The 20,984-nt window shown below is 31.0% G+C and overlaps 1 protein-coding gene across 8 annotated transcripts in view; it reads left to right on the top strand.

Moving 5' to 3' along the window:
* Positions 1 to 18,881, top strand: part of LOC139519386 (myocyte-specific enhancer factor 2C-like) — an 84,713-nt gene extending 65,832 nt beyond the window's left edge. For all 8 annotated transcript variants that reach the window (XM_071311413.1, XM_071311414.1, XM_071311415.1 and 5 more), the window contains 6 exons: positions 7,756 to 7,899; positions 11,445 to 11,637; positions 12,376 to 12,557; positions 13,061 to 13,172; positions 14,727 to 14,877; positions 15,389 to 18,881. In XM_071311413.1, the coding sequence (XP_071167514.1) occupies positions 7,756 to 7,899; positions 11,445 to 11,637; positions 12,376 to 12,557; positions 13,061 to 13,172; positions 14,727 to 14,877; positions 15,389 to 15,686 (1,080 nt within the window). In that variant the 3' untranslated portion in view covers positions 15,687 to 18,881. The remainder of the gene's footprint in view (positions 1 to 7,755; positions 7,900 to 11,444; positions 11,638 to 12,375; positions 12,558 to 13,060; positions 13,173 to 14,726; positions 14,878 to 15,388) is intronic.
* The last annotated feature ends 2,103 nt before the right edge of the window (positions 18,882 to 20,984 follow it).

Here is a 20,984-nt window from a genome sequence, read left to right as displayed (position 1 = left end):
GTATATCCTTTTAGATTTTATCTTACATAACACATATTTATTCATGAGGAAAAAAGTGTCAATATTTGGAACATCTGCTGGATGGTATATAATATTTTCTAAAGATTGTCAGTTTCACATGTATAAGTAAAAAAAAAACCTACTAAAGCAGAAAATGAAATACCAATTAAAAAAAAAATTCAAAGAAATTTATATTATTGCAAAGAAGAATAAATGTAACAGATTTGGTCTCTTGTGGAGAGTTAACTCATTGGCAATCATACCACATATTCTTTTTTTATAGTTATTTGATATTATTGTATGTGTGTTGATTGAGTCCTTGATATTGAATATATTAAAACAGCGTTTATAAGTAAATGCACTTATTAGTATATCTAACATACATGTATACATTGTAAAAAATAACCCTACAGGATGTCATAACCCTTGTAAATCTATCAGAATCAAGCTGTTATAAGTATTTGGTCCAAGTGCTTTTAGATATACTTCTACTTGATTCAGACTTGATGAACGATTAGATTTTATATACATTTTAAGTGTAATAAGGTTAACCTAATTAAGACTAAAAGTCTAAAAGTCTAGCATTGAAAGACAATGGATGAGAAATTCATAGACAAATTTTGGTCCAAGTGTTGTAAGATATACTTCTAGATTCAGACTTGCTGTACAATTAGATTTTATATACAGTTTAAGTGTAATGATGTTAACCTAATTAAAACTAAAAGTCTAATATTGAAAGACAATAAATGAGAAATTCAAAGACAAATTTGCGAGCATCCATCAGTATTTCGTTATGATATATAGGTATAAAGATGTCTTATATTGAGAGCAGACTGTGGGCATGAGTTGATAAGAAAAGATGTTTATGAATCAGTATATTATCTTTCCCTTCCTACTTACGTTGGATTAAACAGAGATGTTTTACCTGAATCTGATAGAATGTTAATGAACGTACATGTGGTCAGAAGACTGTAATAATTAGCTATGATATCTGTCTGGTTTTAACACAAGTGTTCACCATAGGGAGGTCGTCAGTTGGGAGATGAATGCCCTCTAGACCCTATAGCTAAAGTTTTTTTATTGTTATTTAGTAACTGCTGGCAAGATACTCTAATTTTCTGACTTTTCTAGTTGTCTTAAGTAACTGTCATTTCACATCATTTCAAGAAGCATCAAACAGTTTGTATTTAATATTTTTAAAACATCAGTATGTTTCTTCCTTGAATTTACATACTTCAATTCAATTTCCAAACATTATACCTAAATACAAGGAAAGTAAAATACACACTAGTCTTTTTTACTTGTAGTGTACATGTATGATGAATGCACTATTTTAGATGATATAGTATTCCTAGAAATTAAGAAAGAGGGCAAAAATTTCCAATGATTGATAATTAAAAAAAACTAGATAGTATGATTTTTTTAAATGCAAGTTCCCAAAATACAATGTTCATCTGTCTATATTAAAGGCAAGTAAAACATTTAAAGGATTCATTTAAAAAAAAAAAAAAATTGAAAAAAAATAGCCAATTCATCACTTGAACTGACACATTATAAAGTTCAGTGTGTATGTACTGAATATGGATATCTGGTGTACAGGTTAATTTCAATACATGTTGCTATACTACCGGCACATATTAATATATCTTGAATTTGTAAAAAAAAAAAAAAGATTCTGTCAGTTATGTTTCCTCATATTACCTCCAGAAGAAAACCTGGTAGTGAGCCAACTACAGCCTGTTTATAGGTATTAGTAATAGAATCTGGCATTTACCATGTCCAATAGTTCACCAATTATCTGATATTCAGTAATTAGTCCTGAAAATCTGCTTCATTTCATTAATTAAAAGTACATTCTATATACATTGTCATAACTGATACTACAACTGGTCTTATCCCTAATCCTTTGGCATGAGGCTCAAGAAGGGAAGTAGGATCTATATTCTATCAAAAACACTACTTTTCTGTCCCTTTCAGAAATACTATGGAAGGTCCTTAGTACAAACTATGGCATACCCCTATCAGAAAAAATACAGCCTTAACCATGTATATTCAGAAACTGCTGCTTTTAGTGCCAATCAGAAACACTACTACCTTGACATTACACATATATCCACTGCACTTTCTTCCCTCCTAAATACTAGGTCACTTCCCACCAAATATGTCATCAGTGTCCATCCCACCAACCTGGACATCAGCGTCCTTTCACCGACTTTGACAGCAAGGCACTTTCCAGAAAACTTTGACATCATGGCACTTGTTGCCAACCATGATATCAGGTCATTTTTTGCCAACACTGACACCAGGGCACTTTTTGCCAACCATGACATCATGACACTTGAAGGCAATCATGACATCATGGCACATGTTGCCAACTTTGACACCAGGGAGCTTTTTGCCAACTTTGACAACTTTGACATCATAGCACATGTTGCCAACCTTGACACCATGGCACTTTTTGCCAACCTTGACACCAGGGTAATTTTTAGCCAACTATCATACCACGGCACATGTTGCCACCCTGAACAACCTAGACACCAGGGCAGTAACAACCTTACCTGAAATTGACATCAGGGTGTTGCTGTCAGCCTTAACATCTGAATATCAAAGTACTTATAGTCCCAGAAACAAACTGAATGAATTGATGTTATCAGTAAATTTGTTTAATCAAGTACTGGGAATTCTGTCATGTTTTCTAAACAGATATCAAATAGTTTGTCACAGCAATCTATAGGCCATGGGAATTATTACTATATTGTCTAAAACTAATAATCTGCTTGTCAAAAACTATAGATGAGAATTACTTTGTGCATTTCGTTCCTCATTTGAATTTATGGACATACACTCATGTAAAGGTATCACAAATTATATGTGTATGCAAGGGCAACCATTACTTTTCAGCTTGCCTGCAGGGTTTTATTTGGATTCAGGATTTAGTAATTTCTTGTTTTTATTTAAATTTTTTCACATCATTAATCTTGTTATTTGAATGTAATTTAGGTTATAAAGGACTGATTGATAAGTAACAACTAATGATAGATAGTCTTCAGGTCACTTCCTCAACTACAAGCACATGCATTTTAAGCACATTTTCTCAAGTGGTTTCTTTTTAGTTTTATGAGCTAATGAGAGCCTGTTCAAACTAAGGTCAATTGAGTGAGGCTTGTTTTATTTGGCATTTATATAGATTGGAATGATGTTCAACTAAAGGAGTTAATACATGATATTCATTCCTCATTCACGTTAAATAAAACAATTAATGGCCAGGACTTATTCAGGCAGGGGCGGGGCGAGCGTGAACCCCCCAAAAATCTGCAAAGCATGAATTGTCCTCAGCTTAATTAAAGTATCTGAAGAGACTCTAGAAGAATATTTCAAAAAATGTACTTCAAATAAAATTTCGCCTTGCTACCCTTGTCAAAAGTTTAAGTTTACGCCCCCAATAATCTCAAATCCTAGATCTGCCCCCTAATTACAGATGGCAGTCATAATCTTCTATTTGGTGCATTTTTGATGATCCTGAAACTATTTATGACTGAAAAAATTAGTTTCTTGTTCAGTGACTCAATTTTCATCATTTGGGATTAAGATTTTGCTTCAAAAATGCTTTGCAAAGAAAACAATGTGCCTGAAAAAAAACACACTTTCAATATGATCATTATTTCACTTCCAAAATTAACAATTAGCTTGAACCATGAGCATTTAGCTTGTAATTTGCAACCACAACACCAAATGTTTAACTAAAATTTAAAAAAAACGTTGTCACAGCTAATGGATGGTGTCTGTGGTTAGCACCACTACATGAACAACATGAACATTAAAATCTATGATTGCTCATATTCCTGTAGAAGTCAGTACACCTGGTGATTTAATACTCTTGGTATACTCTATGTCTCATCACATAATTATCTTTACTGCTAGGGAATATTAGCACTCATTAAACAATGCAAGAAATGCTTGTCAAATTTTATGCTGGCAAAAATCTGCATTCCTATATATAAAGTGATATAGGATATAACAGATATCTGCCAATGAGAAACACATTCATCGAATGTTTGTAAACAAAAACCTTCATGAATGAAAATTACATAGTAAAAAGAATTTTAGGAAAGACCAGAAATAGATACCTTAATATAACCATATATTAATCTTAAAATAAAACAACTTTGTGTCTACATAACCTGGGGAACATTTCAAAGGTATGTGTATCACTAATGTCAGTTTGACTTGAAATTTTGCCAAATGTAGAAAAACATGTTTACTTGATTAATGAATAAAACAGAAAATAAATCATATCGTGAAAAAATTGTTTTGATTGTTTGGATTAAAATATGTAATCAGAAATGAGTATGAAAAGATCCATTCTTAAAAGATTTATAAGATTCACTTATCAACCTCTTACACGATAGATTCTATTTTAACATCACGAAGGATTGTTTGAGACAGTCCCCCATTGTGAGACATGAGAAGAGCTGTTCTATATTGATCTCAACCAAAAATAGACAGACCACAAGAGTACCTTGAAGTACAGAAATATCTGGCAGCTTAGTCGAATTATCTTTGTAATCAGTGTAAATATTGACTTTTCTCCCAGTTCTCACAGTCTAAATGGCTGATAAACTTTCAGGTAAAATCAGACAGGAATAAAAGCTGATATAAATTGTCTATCAGCAACCAGGCCAATCATTGTGTAACAGGCCTTGAATAACAAAATTTACCAATCTCTAAAAGTTGTAAAACAGATTAATACATCACTTCACCAGGAAAGGTAGTAGATGTCAAAATAGTTCAGTATTCTCAATTTTGGGACTATTTGTTTCTCCTTCATTAATTCCAACCATTTAGTTTTCTAAGGACAATAATTTATTTTATTTGGGTGAATCTTTAATCTGTGTGTGAGACATATGAAACTATGTCTTGTAGTACACTATTTAATTAATCTATTTTCCTTTTCACATTTTTTGGACTATTTGTCCTTCCTTCATTTTAAATTCCAAATACTTTATTTTCTAAAATGAAGTCATCCAGTTATCATGTCTTATTGACAATTCATGAATTGGGTTATAAAATTAAGTCCAAAGATTTCTTCATGCAATTAAAAGTCATCTTTTCTTTTGTTCTGTCTCATATGAAATAGCAGCTTCGATTGTACTTTGTATTAAAGTGCAACAGGACTGTATGATTATGCATTACTCAGGGTCAGGGATCAACAATATATAGGCTTTAATGACTCAAGTGTGAACTAAAAAAAAATATTTCACAGATTTTATTGTAGTCTATGTCAAGTTGTAAATTTTACTGTCAAATATTTCAATAGATATATTGACAGTTTTGATGCCTGATTGACAGACACGAATGATGTCATATCTGTGATTAATATTTTTGTGTATTCATTTTTTTTTCTTTCAATATGTCTGCACTGTTTATGCCCCTTTACTATGCTCCTTGTCTATCCATATAAGTATTAAATATCCATTTGACATCCATGGTCTATCACAGTAAACCTGCATTTTAACAACTGTTAATACTGTGAAAAATAGGCTAAGATTTCTTTAAAATTTTTGATTCTTTCGCAATCAAACTTTAAATTTTACATGATAAAATAGCAAGGATTACTTTTGTCAGTTACATATGATTTATGTATAGAGAATATTTCTCCTCATTGCATACATTACAATCCCTAATTAATCTTATACTTATATTGATTTATTGCCTACATCTTGTGTCAGTTAGAGGTTACACTTTATTTGTTGATAGAAGGAAGCAGTAGTCTTCTTGTGACTTTGGTACAAAATTAAAAACTAGTTTTAAAATGATAGTATACATCGATTTGTAATTAATACCAGCTGTAAGGGATACTTTTTTGCTAACTTTATTAAGAATGAAGATGAACTTATAAATGTCTTTATGAACCATGTATTTAAAAGTACATTCACCTCAACCGCGCAAAATTTTAATCATATTTTAAAGGGTAAGAAAGACATCAACATACTTTTTGTTATAACACTCTCTCATTTTGAAAACGAAATTCATTTAAATTACAGCTATACAGTTTAACATCTTTGGACCAAGTAATTCTGTGTTTGTATAAAATTGAATAGGTTTTCTGGAGACTTGAAGATTTGACTGTTGATTTTGATCAATGCAATTTTATAGGTGATTTTTAGGTGAAAGCTTTATAAAGTGAAGTCAAACACATAAAACCCTTTTCATATTATATAGGTAAAATATTTTATTGAATAACGCTTGATTACCTCATGTCCCATAAAGTGATCTCCTCGGTGCAGAAAAGGAAGCTGTCCACGATGACACATGTTATGGTGACTTGGTTACAAATCAACAATCGTCTTACGACCGAGGACATCTTGTAGAGGACCTAGGAACTTGGCTTTCTTTATCAAATTAAAAAATGTTTGTTCACCCTTGAAATGAAAAATCTTTCGATTGAATGATAAGTACTTTTGGTGCTTGTTTAAGTTCATTGACAATGAAGCACAAAAGACTTGCACTTAGATTTTATTTAAACTTTTAGTTCAGAATTTTGCTTATTAAGTATAATATTGAGATAATGGAATTTCCCAGTTAAAAGTATGATACTAAACATCCGTTTCATACAAGTCGATCAGAATGATGTTTATCTTTGGTTTTTAAATCAATATTAACTTAAGAATACAGAACAAATATATTCCTTTGTATAATGGCTCAGTTATTGTTGATAAAATTTGTAAGGGTTGTAAAATTCTGTACAGTTTGACCAATTGGATTATCTGGGACTGTTCAGGTGAATTTAAGTCCAAATAAACCCTCTAAGGTGACAAAATCTATTGACAGTAAGTCAATGTATAAATGTTGAATCATGAAAAATTGGTAAATTATTACTCAATCACACCATGGAAAATAAAATAATTTATTTAAGTTCCCAATATTTTCAGCAAATAAAAATAATAATTATAAATACATTGATGTACAATTGTTTATATACAATTTATAAAAGTCTTGCCAATAGAAGAAGAGAAAAAAAGAAAAAAAAGATTCATAAAATGGAACTTATTCTATGTCGAAACAGAAAGAAGATATAAAAACATTGACTTTACAACTAAAAGGAAAAGAAATCTATGATCTGTCTACATACATGTTGATCAGAAATCTTGAAATAAATATTTTTTGCCGATAACAGCTGACCTAATTGGCAATTGCTGCAAAAAATATATCAGAGCATACATGCTCAAAGCAAGTCATTTATTTCTGTTGATAAAATGAAAGGGGTTTGTTTTCACTAGTTTGAAAAAAATCTGATGATATCATGTAAAATTTTATCTCTGCGAAAATCAAATTAATTCCAAACAGTTGTTTGACGGATCATCACAATCCTAATACATATATAAATTTAGCCACAATTTCAAACAATGGTCTGACTAAACATCACCTTCTTAGTACATGTCACAACTGTCATCTTATAAGAAACACCTTCTTTAAGTGCATAAATGTATATACATTGTCAGCTGCTGTATACTTATTGACTTTCTGTTTTTGTCTAGATTTTATATTAAACACAGTAGAGCAAATATGCACTGCAAGAAATCACCTGCATGCAAGAAAAATTTCAATCCCAATCAGATTTATGACGCATTCTAACATCTACACATTACACAAGCAATTTGTTTCTGAAATAAATCATTTCTCTTCCTTTAACAGACTTAGAGCAAGCTATATTTGACATTGTGCTAAATTAACTTTGTACTTTTATTGTTTCAGACCTTAACAAAAAAAGAAAATAAAGGGTGTGAAAGTCCGGAACCAGATATGGATCCATACGGAAATTCATTAACACCGGATGAGAAATATTCCCGATTAAATGAGGAGTATCAGAGAGCAATCCAACATCAAAATTCGATGAGAGTAAGTGTATATATAAAAGGTGCCATTAATTAGATATAAATCCTATTACTACCTTGTCATCAATATTAATGTTGTCCATTGACGTCAGTACGCCAGAAATGAGACTAAATGCTTCCTGATCACCGTTCTGCTATGGATACAAAATTTTTTTTAAATGTTGGCACCGCAAATTCCTGTGTGGTCTTCCATTATTTAATTAATAATGGGAATTTTGTTGTATAATCGAAGAATAAATTGATTATTTATGCTGTGTAGGAGTTCTGTAACATTGTGATTATATCATTAATTGGAAAAAGTAAACATTGTTCAATTTTATATGTGAATATTTGATAGTCAAGTAAAAGTTGATGCAGAGTGAATTTCTTCAGGAAAACAATCTAACAATACAAGGCTACCTAGGAAAGCTAAATTGGCCTATTATTCTACCAAGGAAAATAAAACGGCCCATTATTCTACATAGGAAAGGTGAACAACCCATTAATTTACATAGGAAAGCTAAAACAACCCATCATTCTACCTATGAAAGCTGAACGACCCTTTATTCTACCTAGAAGCAATAAAAGACCCATTATTCTACCTAGGAAAGATAAACAACTCAATATTCTACCTAAGAAAGCTTAATGACCCATTATTCTACATAGGAAAGCTAAATAACCCATTTTTCTACCTAGATAAGCTAAATGGCCCATTATTCTACATAGGAAAGCTTAAAAAACCAGTATTCTACCTAGTAAAGCTAAATGACCCATTATTATACATAGGGAAAGCTAAACTACCCATTATGCTACCTAGGAAAGCTAAATGGCTCATTATTCTACCTAGGAAAGCTAAACTACCCATTATGCTACCTAGGAAAGCTTAATGGCCCATTATTCTACCTAGGAAAGCTAAATGAACCATTATTCAACATAGGAAAGCTAAAGGCCCCTTTATTCTACATAGGAAAGCTAAATGACCCATTATTCTACCTAGGAAAGCTAAACAGCCCATTATCTTACTTAGGTAAGCGAAACAGCCCATTATTCTACCTAGGAAAGCTAAATTACCAATTATACTACCTAGGAAATCTAAAAGACCCTTTATTCTCTCTAAGAAATCTAAATGACCAATTATTCTACCTAGGAAATCTAAAAGACCCTATATTCTACCTAAGAAAGCTAAATGACCAATTATTCTACTTAGGACACCTAAACAACCCATTAGTCAACCTGGGAAAGCTAAACGAACCATTATTCTAACAACAAACAAGTTGTGAATGAATTGACATAGAGTTTAACAAAGATCCCAAAATAGAGAAAATAATGAACACAGACTACACATCATTTGGAGTGTAAAGATTTATGCATTTGATCATAAGGGTGAGCTGGGCCTCCGTCTCCTAATTCCCCATCTATTAAATAGTTATCTTAGGTACCAGGCATATAATTTGATACGCCAGGTGCTTGTTTCGTCTACATCAGACTCATCAGTGTCGCTCAGATCAAAATGATTTAAGTTCACTGTACAGTGATATAAACTTTTCTACTTTTGCAGCTGTTTAATGAAGTTAAATTTTAAAACATATCTGTAGAAGTTGCATTTATTATGTACTATTATATTTATTGCTTCAACAGGCATACATATATATCTTGGTTACTCTACCATTGAACTATTTACTGGTACTATGCCTTTGACAAACTTTTCTATAGCTAATTGTTTGCTTGTAAAATTGATTAATTTTCTCGGCTTATCAGTATATGAAGTTAATTATAGTATATTGAAAACACCAATTCAAATTTTGCATTAAAGCCACCTAAAATTATTAAAAGTTAAAATGCATCAATTAGGTATTATAATAGATTAGGTGTAATCTTGACAGCTGATTTTCTTTTCATTATTTAGACGACTAAGCCCTTAAAGATGACAAATTGAGCCCAGCCAATGTTGATTTAGATGTAGAAAATTAAATAAACTTTTAATCCAAGTAAAGTACAACACCTCTTCCATGTTCATACAATTTCACCATTAAGGATGGTACATTTTAAACTTGTATTAAAAGCCTACCCTAACAACACTTTTTTCAGTCACATTTTCACTAATATGACTAGTGTTTTATATCACATCAAACAAGCAGTAAAATGGTCCTAAACTTGGCTTGTTAAAAAATAATCAAATATTTAAATTGTTTGAACTAACTAATATTATAAGCATACCTTAAAAACACTTTTCAGTCCCATTTTCACCAATATGACTAGTGTTTTATATCATTTTAAACAAACAGTAAAATGGTCTTAAATTTGGCTTGTTAAAAAAACAACATAAAAATATATATTTAAATTGTTTGAACTATGACTGGTTTTGTCTATTGAACATCCTCAAACGTTCAGTTAAAATATATATATATGTAAGATTTTTTTATTGCCAGTATGACAATTAATTAATAAAGATACAGCAAAGAAACATTACATTGTAGAAATTGAAGTGTTAGTCACATTTTTACATATGACAAAATACTGATCAAACTGACGCCAGGGGACATCTTGAACTTGCATTGAGGTGTTAGTATTCGCTTCATGGTCAAATTCAAATGTGACTTTCAGATTAGAATAGATGGATTGATTGTTGGTTGTTTGATGTCCAGGGGCAGATAATTCAGGCATGGTCAGGACAATTTTCTCTAAGACTTCTAACAATTATCGTGATGTGCTCTTTGGTTATCTAAATGTTTGTTATAATTCATTGGCTTATTTTTGTCAAAACAATATGAATAAAAGGAGGTGTTGGGTTAATGTCATTGAGTCTAAATCCTACAGTACAATAAAACCAAAATTTTTTATGACTGGAGCACATTTAGACCAAGATAGCCATTTCTGGCATCATCTCCACGAGATTGTATTAAAAACCATGCTGTTGCAAAGTTATTGGATTTAATTTTCAGGAAAGGATTTATAAACTAATGGATTTTTTCCAGTTTCAAATTGACTTGGATTACTGTTGCAAAGAATACAACACCCACTCTTTATTAAGATATAAGTTTGGTTTAATACCTTGAGGATTTCTCTCTCAGAAGCTGCATCAATCTTACACGTTATAGGGAAATAATAGAATGAAAAAAATCTAGTTTAAAGGAATTAATCTATGGATTAAAAGTATGATTTATGAGAATTTATTTTATTGTTCAGGTCTTAATTTTAATTAACCAACAGCAATTTGATTTTATCTTAGCTCATAGAGTCAAAATCTAATATTTAGATGCTTTCAATTTTTGTCTTGCCTGCCACAGTCATGAAAGGAGAGACATAGGTGTTGCTTTTCTGGCCGAAGTGTCAATAATTGTTAAGCTTTCTGCTTGATATGAACTACTTGATCAATGATATTTTCTTTAAAGTTGCATTACTATCGGTCCATAAATTAGTTTGAGGGCTGCCCCGTAGATCACAGTCTAGTGACTTTGAATTAATTAGCAATGTCACTAAATTACAGTCCATCAAATTTTCTCTTTTGGAACTTTCTGCCTATAGGCAAAACATATCACTTTGTTAACAATCAGTATCTATTTTTTTCAGCAGCACAATTTGAGTCCATATCCTAATCAATTACCACCACCCGGAGTTCCCTCCCCTGGAATGCAAATGCACAACTCTCCTTACATGAATCAGTCTTTACATCATGGAATGTCACCAAACCCAACTATCAGTAGTCCAGGTTTATTACAGCCACCTCAACATCCAAGTGTCAGTCCAAGGCCAAATTCTACAGGTAAGTAGTTCAAATAGTGACAGTTATCTCCCTTTAGTATATGAGTTGTGGTTCTTTAAGAACTTAAATAAACCACTTATCGTTACAGGTAGCACCCTTTCATCCTAATTCAGTTTTCATAAACTTTAAATGAAGGCAATTTACTCTTAATGCTAAACAATTTCTTGCATAACATCTAAGCATCATGATTCATCTTGTACATGAATTATAATGGCATACTCAATGCTAGTACATAGTACTGAATGATTATTTGATAATGACTTCAACTTCTAAAATCTAAACTTCTTGGTTACATTGGTATTGTTCTCCATGATTGTTGATTGTTTTAAAACGTCTTTAACTGTAAAAAAATTAATGAATTATAAAATTATTCATACATAGAATCACAATAATATACACTTTATTCTGCACCCAATATATTACAATATTTAGTTATAGGAAAACTTGGCAATCCACTATCCAAAGCTGATTTTCATGATCTGAACAATATGTTTTTTAACAACAATGTCATATGTAGATTTGCTAACATTGCATAAAAATTATCAGCATTAGACCAAACATTATAACTTTAAGAAATAAGTGCAGTCAAAAATTTATATTAGATAGGCGTGATGAAAATAAACAAATGCAATTAAGACTAAGTGTTTCATTCTATTAATCTAGAATTATTTATTTTCGATACAGCTCAGAAATATTTTGTCTTGCAAACACCTTTTAACATTTATAATTGTTTTGTAGGTAACATGGTAGATTTAACAGGAGCTTCCCAACCCAATGGATACTCTCACAGGGTTTCTCCATGTCCTTCTCCCGGTGCCATGGTCAACAAAGGACTTTCACGACAATCTCCGCCATCACGGCAGCATAATATGAGACCAATGATGCCCAACTCTCGAGCTAACATGTTGAGTCCTGATCCAGTGAGTACACATTAGTATTTGTAGATGATAACGGCAGTTCACTTATTGAAACTTAAAGTATTTTCTTGAACTTGATCAAGATAGCTGCACTAAAAAAGAGCACATATCATGCAATATGATATCCGTTATCATATACCTAAAAAAAACACTATTGGTGAAATTCAAAATTCTCTTTCTGTTCAGTGTTAAAAACTTGATGAATGCTTGATTGTATTATGATAAATGTCTTCTAGGGACAAGCCCTTAATGATGATATATAATATATAAAAAAAAACATTACACCAACAGGCAGAATGAAAAAGATACTGTCAGAGGCAATTACACAACAAGGTGCTATACATTTTAATTTTCAATTAACTTGACCAATGAATCTGCTAGCATTTACTTGAATGAAAAACTACAATTAACGTAAATATCTCATATTGTTATTTTTTTTAATTTTTAATAGAATAACATACTTATTAATGTAAATAACTCATGTTGGTTTTTTACTTGCTTTTCAGACACAATCAAGGTCTACAAATTCTTCTCTCCTGACCCCAGCAGTGTCACTTACAAGCCCTAGTAACCATATTACAAACTATCCGTCCCCATTGCCTACTTCATATCATTCAAGTAAGTATTTGTTCTACAAGTAAGGGGAGATAACACAGTCTAGATCAACTAATCAAAGTACCATGCATGTCAGAATGAAGGTCCAACAATTTTATACAAAGGGCAAGTGCAAATTTAAAGAAAGCATGCTCATTTAAATATATGGAGATGTGGTATGATAGCCAATGGGACAACTATCCACGAAAGTGGTGTAAGCAATTATAGGTAACAGTACAACCTTTAAAAAAGAGAAATACCCAATGCATATTGCCAGCTATATTAGTTTTTTTTTTAGAATTTAATTGTCTGGTTCCTAGCACTTTGAATTTATTTTTTGAAAAAAAACCCAGGTATATATGCTTTATCATTATAAAGGAATTGTAAAATGACTCAGATAAACCCAATAACCCAAAATAGAAATGCACCAAAAAATCCTCAAAGAAATATACACCATATTACATGCATTTTTTATAGACTTAGATATAGAGTATCTGCTAGAACAAGTTATATTTAAAACCTTGAATTATATGTTAAATGAAGGGCCGTAGAATTGTAATTTGAACTTGAAATTGAAATGAGGAAGTAATATAGAAGTTTATATTTCTCTCTTGTTGGAACAATAGAAGTTTAAACAAAAGTTTGATGCCTCAATACCCACGTATAATTACAACACATATCAATAGCTTATCATTACATATAGATAATAATTGTTCATGTAAGAGCAAGTCTTTTTAAATTAATAATTTACATAATGTGAAGAATAGGAATAGTTTACACAAAAAGTCATGAATTATTAACATTCTTCCATTGCATACAAGTTTGAATTATATAGTAATTGTCTCATGTTATTAATGCTACAATGGACATATTTACGTTACACGATTGTCAATCAGTAAATCACATTAGTGAGTCGTTATGGACATGTGGATATCTATTTACAAACAATTGTCAAAATAATAGAGGTGTTAATCACTTTAGTTTTATGACAATGTATATTATTGTTAGTAATTGTCCCCATAATAAACCACTTGAGACCTTGTCTCACTTTTTTGTGGTATTTAATCATAATTCTGTGACCATTCTGTACTTAATGCTTGGATGGATTTGTTGTTTTACAAGGTGTTTGAACAAACTGCACTAATAATTAAAATCCTCACAGATTCATTATCCAAAATTTTAAAGTTAGTATACAATGGAATTTAAGTTTCTTATTCCAATGTCATGGTATATTGGGATGAAAATAATTTGTTAAATGTAGCTGTTTTTTAAAGAATATTTTGCAGTCTTATGGATGTTGGAAATATCTCCCATTAAAACTATAAGTCTTTTAATATGACACATAACATACATACATGATATAAAATTTTGAATACAAAACAAGTATATTAAATACAGAATAAACTAAATACAGAAGTAAAATAATAACTCAATGAAAGTATTTGAATGCTTTGATCCTATTTAGTCCTTCAATATGATGCCTCCTGTAATAAAACTGAAGTTTTACCAATCCTATGTTTGATTACTTTATGCCACTGTTATTTTGAGGCAATGTTTTTATAGTATTTTCTATTTCAGATGACTTTGCCTTGAATAACAACAATATAGATATGAATAGTAACATGCCAAACTACTCACAACAATGGAGCGGAGGATCACTGACCTCAGGGATACCTCCTGGAGGTAATGGACCTGGAAGCATCAGTGGTTTCCATCCAGCTTTACACTCGTAAGTAGTACCTATACCTCACAGTATTTTACACCTCATCAATGGTTTTATTCAGATTTTCACTAACCATATAAAAACTCCAAATTTTCTAAGAATAGTTCTTGTAAATTTAGTTTATTGATTCGCAAATGCTTAATGTCTAGCAGAAATGTACAATGAATGTGAATAGGGGCATGTTTTTATATGTTGAATGCTCAAAAAGAACACCAACTATTTGATTTATGTACAAACAATATACCGGTACAAAAAAAAACAAATATGAAACACATGTACAGCAACAAACACAACCAATGAATTAAAGGCTCCTGACTTTGGTCTTGCACGTTAATTTTTTTGTGTGATTTGGATTATTTTGTATGTCTTGAATCCCATCTTCTACATTCAACAACTTCAGCTTAATTCACTTAATAATAATGATAGGCATTATACCACCATTTTTCTTTTAAATGTGCAATCAAATGTTTTACTTTTCTGCAACTCTTTATTTGACTTTTTCACCTTTCTTTTGTAGGACCAGTGGACACGGTGGAGGCAGTATATCGCCTCTAAATGTGAATACGATGAATCATCATAATATATCTATGAATATAAAAAGCGAACCATTATCTCCACCTCGAGACTCGACTACTCCATCGAATCATCATACGTTAAGACCTCCGTCACAAGGCCAAAATCATCTTTCTCCTGGTCATATCAACCACTCACATAGTAACAATTCATCGCCCACGGGCATATCACATTCGTTAGACTATGATGGACCTATGTTAAAAAGGCCTCGTATTGATCATGGAGGCCCATGGGCTACCTAGAACATGTATTATAGCTGAGTTATATAAATTAAGTAGTCATATAAACTGTTCTTTGTTAAATATTATGTAATTGTTGCCATGGTGTTGACCTTTTTTAAATTTGACCCCAAGCTTCACTGTGACATTGAGATTTTTACCTCAGCTGTGCTATTTAATGTTACCATGGTTTTCACACTGTGTATGTGCCTTTTAAATGGAGATAACTATTTTGCTGTACATATATATATTTTATCACTGTTACTCTCAATTCACATGTTTGTACGTCATATTTGTTATTGTTTATTTATGTATCACATGTCCGTACATAAGTGTGAATGAGATAAAAGTGACAATGTTATTCTACTTATTCACTGTCTTTGCCAGAGAATTTATCATTTTATTTTGAAAGGAATGTCAGAAAATATACACTGAAAACACTTATATGGAAGCTAACAATTTTTTTTTACAATTTCGAACCAAGAAGTTGTCTCCCCTTAACCGAATTTTCCTGTTCCAGTGATGTAAAACAAGCTTTTTAGTAATATATAAATTTGCTTTATAAAAAAGTGATTAACAACAGATTTAGTAATTATGAGTTTAAAAGTTTTATTTGAAATATAGTTTATTTCTTTTAATTATCCTTATGTTAGTCATAAAATGCTCTAAGAATTCTGTAGGCAGCCCGTGTGTGTTAGAATCTCCTGAACCTGATATAAGGGAGGTAATCACTCAAAACAACATTCTCATAAAGCTATTATTTTCATAAACTATAATTTACGTAAGTCTGTATAAGCGTCAGAATGATTCTGATTTTATATGAAAAATTGAAACTATTCCTAGAAAATTATGTACTAAAACTGGTTGAGTACAACATTGTATTGATCATGTGAATTTCACCAAAATGTTTGTGTTGAAAAATTATTGAAAACATTTTATAGGGCACTCATAAGATCTTATTATTTTTTGTTTTGTTTTTTTTGTTTTTGTTTGAACAAATCTTATTAAGGCTATTTGATAAATGTTTATATTGGTGTTGAAAGACAATTGAGTAGACATTTTTATTAGTGATGATTATTTTTATTAATATGCCTGAAGTGGTACTAGAAAAGAAATACCTAATTAAAATTTCAAAAAGAAATAAAAGTTATTTCTGATCTACATTTATTTCTAAATTTTCTCTTTTTGGACATTAACTACAATGGTGTCCCAAAAAATGTGTTAAGAATGAGTTTATTTGCTTGATGCTATACCTTATAGTGCTTCTGTTGATTCTGAGTTGTTATTATATATTTTGTTGTTTATTTATTGTCTCTACTCTGTGTTGTTTATGCTGACTTTTATTTCTATATTGTTGACTTTTGAACTTTTTGAATTCCATCAAAACATACATGATACCAAGAGTCTGAAAACAAATTCTCATGAATTTGGTAAATTTTCAAATCCAAACAATTGTGTTTCCTACATGTTATTAATGACCAAAACAGGAATCTTTTAGTATAATTGATGAGTTAAGATTTTTTTAAATACATTATCTTTATGTTACTGACAGCTTGCCAGTTTTAAAACCTTGTAAAATATTGTTTTACATATTTCAAAATTTCAGTCTTACCATCAAACTTTTTCAGACTCTTGTACAGCATCCCATGAAAACACTTCCACAAATCCGTCTTGTTCCTTTATGAAAATCATCAGACAGAATTGTAATTTTTCTTTTGTTATAGATTATAATACATGCTGACTATCTTAAATAATTCTTTTTTAACACACAGAATATTTGTGTTTCAGATCTTTTTTTTTATATTCTAAAATTTTAAACTTGAAGTGTTTTACATATTTTCTACATATTTTAATGTTTGTGATGATCTGTATTTCTGGTTCTTATTGAAGTAAGATTTTCTACTTTAGTGAAGAACTACTGTCGTAGTTATTTTGTGCTTTTAAGTTAATGACATAAACAATGAACGTGTGAGACTTCCATGGACTCATGTTTGCAGTTCCAAATAGATTTTATCATTATGTGCCTCTTAAACTCGCTTCTACCACTCATAATTTTAAAGTGCTACTTAGAACTGTATAGCAGAGATGAGTTTTCTTCTTTATCATCATTATATAGATGTTTGATTATATGTTATCATAGAACTCCTCACAAATTTAAAATATCAGTAAAATAGGTTTTGAATCATTATTTTTATTTCAAGTAGATTTGCATTTTCTAAATGTTATCATGAATGATTTCACGATAAAACAATTTGCATGATATACCTGTATACAGTAAATACTGCCACATTTCTTTTGTGGGGGGAAACTTCAAATTTGATTCACAAAAATTATGAAGTACAAATTGTTGACAGAATATTACCTCAGGGAAATGTTACGTTGATAAATTCATGTGCCTAAATGTTTGGTTTCTGCAAGAGTCATTCAAATATTATATTAATTGTGCCTCAATGAATTCTGAAAGGGTTGCAAATGATAGTCATTAAATATCGTAAAAACCAAATTGAGGCTATGTACTTTATTATTGTTTAATCAAATCTCAAGACAGTTTACATTCATGCTTTATTTCTCGTGAGTTATATTAACTTATATTTTGAGTTTTAATGATTGGATGACTTGTATAGTACTTTAATATGTTTTGTATATAAACATTTCTTCAAGTCAAGTTTTGATGTGACAATTGCGAAAAATATAAATTTTCAGTTTATTTAATGGTTGTTGTATGACTGATGCTTCATCAAGTATTTGGAGAAAAAAATATATGTGAAATTATTAAGTATGATTATACATCTAAAACAACATAAGCATGACTTAACCTTGACCAATAGGACATCAGGCGAAGTTTGAAATACATAATTTAATCTTCCATTAGCTCCCGTTAGAAATTCATATGGAGTTGAAATATTTTTCCACAAGGACATCTACTGGAGTTTGAAATATAAGAGATGTAAATTTCCGGTGTTAATGTTTGATGACTTCCCCCTTTTATACTTTTTCATTGTAAAATTAAGTATTGTTATCATGTAATTTATTGTAATATTAAAAAAAAAATACACATAATTATATACTTATACTGAAGGGTAGTGGTAGAGTTCCACAGGAAAACGAGGTGTATCAGAGGCTTAGATTTCACACAAATGTAATGGTGCATACACACAATGTCATCACAATGTAAATAATAACAAAAAAAGTAAAAAATAAAGCTTATATTATTTGTCATTCTTAACATTTTATTTATGCCTTATGAGTGATTTTGCTTTCGTTTTTATAGCAGGGAAGATGGTTGGAGAGTAAAATATTGTAAATTCAGAAATATTTCTAATGTTTTTATAGGTAGACTATTGTTTGAAATTTTGATAGCATTATTTAAACAAAGCCTGAAATTGCAAAATTTAAATAGACAGTTTTAATAACCACAATATTAAATGCAGGCAAAGATTTATCAAACTTACAGAAACTAAGTAACATTTTGAAGAGGGTTTATCTTGTTTTATGATCTGTGCAATTTTTATGATGAATCATTATAATGAAAGAAAATGGTGGTAGTGATTGGTCTCTAAATAAGGCAAAAATGGAGGAAGGGCTGTTCTTGATTTATGATCTATTTAGCTGTTAAACATATTCCATATTTTCCTTGATGTCTGGATTGCTGAGTAACATCTATATAATGCCAACTTAGAATCTTTTGCAATCATAAAAATTGAACTATGACACAAGGTCAAGGTCAGTGAAACCAGTTAAGATAGATCAGTACACTTCAGTTAGTTCAAATGTACATGTACAACGATTCTATCCATTAACCTATACCTTACAGTACATGTACAACGATTTTATCCATTAACCCATACCTTACAGTGACTCTCACAAAAACTAAACAATGAAATAAGGTCAAGGTCAGTGAAACCAGTTCAGATAGACCAGTACACCTCAGTTAGTTCAAATGTACATGTACAACGATTCTATCCATTGACCTATACCTTACAGTGACTCGCACGAAAACTAAACAATGAAATAAGGTCAAGGTCAGTGAAACCAGTTCAGATAGATCAGTACACCTCAGTTAGTTCAAATGTACATGTACAACGATTTTATCCATTAACCTATACCTTACAGTGACTCGCACAAAACTAAACAATGAAATAATGTCAAGGTCAGTGAAACCAGTGCAGATAGACCAGTACACCTCAGTTAGTTCAAATGTACATGTACATCGATTCTATCCAATAACCTATACCTTACAGTGACTCACAAAAACTAAACAATGAAATAAGGTCAAGGTCAGTGAAACCAGTTCAGATAAATCAGTACACCTCAGTTAGTTCAAATGTACATGTACAACAATTCTATCCATTAACCTATACCTTACAGTGACTCGCACAAAAACTAAACAATGAAATAAGGTCAAGGTCAGTGAAACTAGTTCAGATAGATCAGTACACCTCAGTTAGTTCAAATGTACATGTACAACGATTTTATCCATTAACCTATACCTTACAGTGACTCGCACAAAACTAAACAATGAAATAATGTCGAGGTCAGTGAAACCAGTGCAGGTTGACCTGTACACCTCAGTTAGTTCAAATGTACATGTACAACATACAATGATTCTATACAGTTAACCTAACAGTGACTTGCACAAAAACTAAAGAATGAAATAAGGTCAAGGTCAGTGAGTCAGTGAAACCAGTTCAGATAGATAAGAATACCTTAGTTATTTAAAACTATATCATATATATAATTTTACTATTGCTTGTAGGATTTGAGAGTTTAATCAGGAAAACGAAACATTATCCAATGGAATAATCTTAATACAAAACTTAACACTGATAACTGAATCATGAAGTTATGTCAAGGTCAGGTAATGCCATTGTATCGGTATATGGTTCTCTCCCACAACTATCCCAAATGTAATGCAAAATCTACTCCAAACATTTGAAACTTTTTGAATATTTCCAGATTTGATACAATACAAAAATAAAATGTGGTATGATTACAAATGAGATAACTATCCAACATTGACCAAGTGACCTGGATGTAAACAACTTTAGGTCACTGTACAGCCTTAAACAAAGAGCAAAACCCATATAGCGTAGAACCTTTAATAGGCGTGTGACAACATGTAAGTAAAACAACTGCTGATTTATGATTTAACAGAAAACAGATCTGACAGACAGCAATCAAAGACAACCACATTTTTTGTAGCATTTACTACCTTTCATTTCATAAAATATTTTTATACCCCACCTACGATAGTAGAGGGCCATTATGTTTTCTGGTCTGTGCATCCGTTCGACTGTCCGTCTGTTCCACTTCAGGTTCAAG

Source organism: Mytilus edulis, chromosome 4 (assembly GCF_963676685.1).
Source record: "Mytilus edulis chromosome 4, xbMytEdul2.2, whole genome shotgun sequence".
NCBI classification, from domain to species: domain Eukaryota; kingdom Metazoa; phylum Mollusca; class Bivalvia; order Mytilida; family Mytilidae; genus Mytilus; species Mytilus edulis.
Note: the sequence above shows the minus strand (reverse complement) of the source record. Positions and strands in the feature narration are given on the sequence as shown.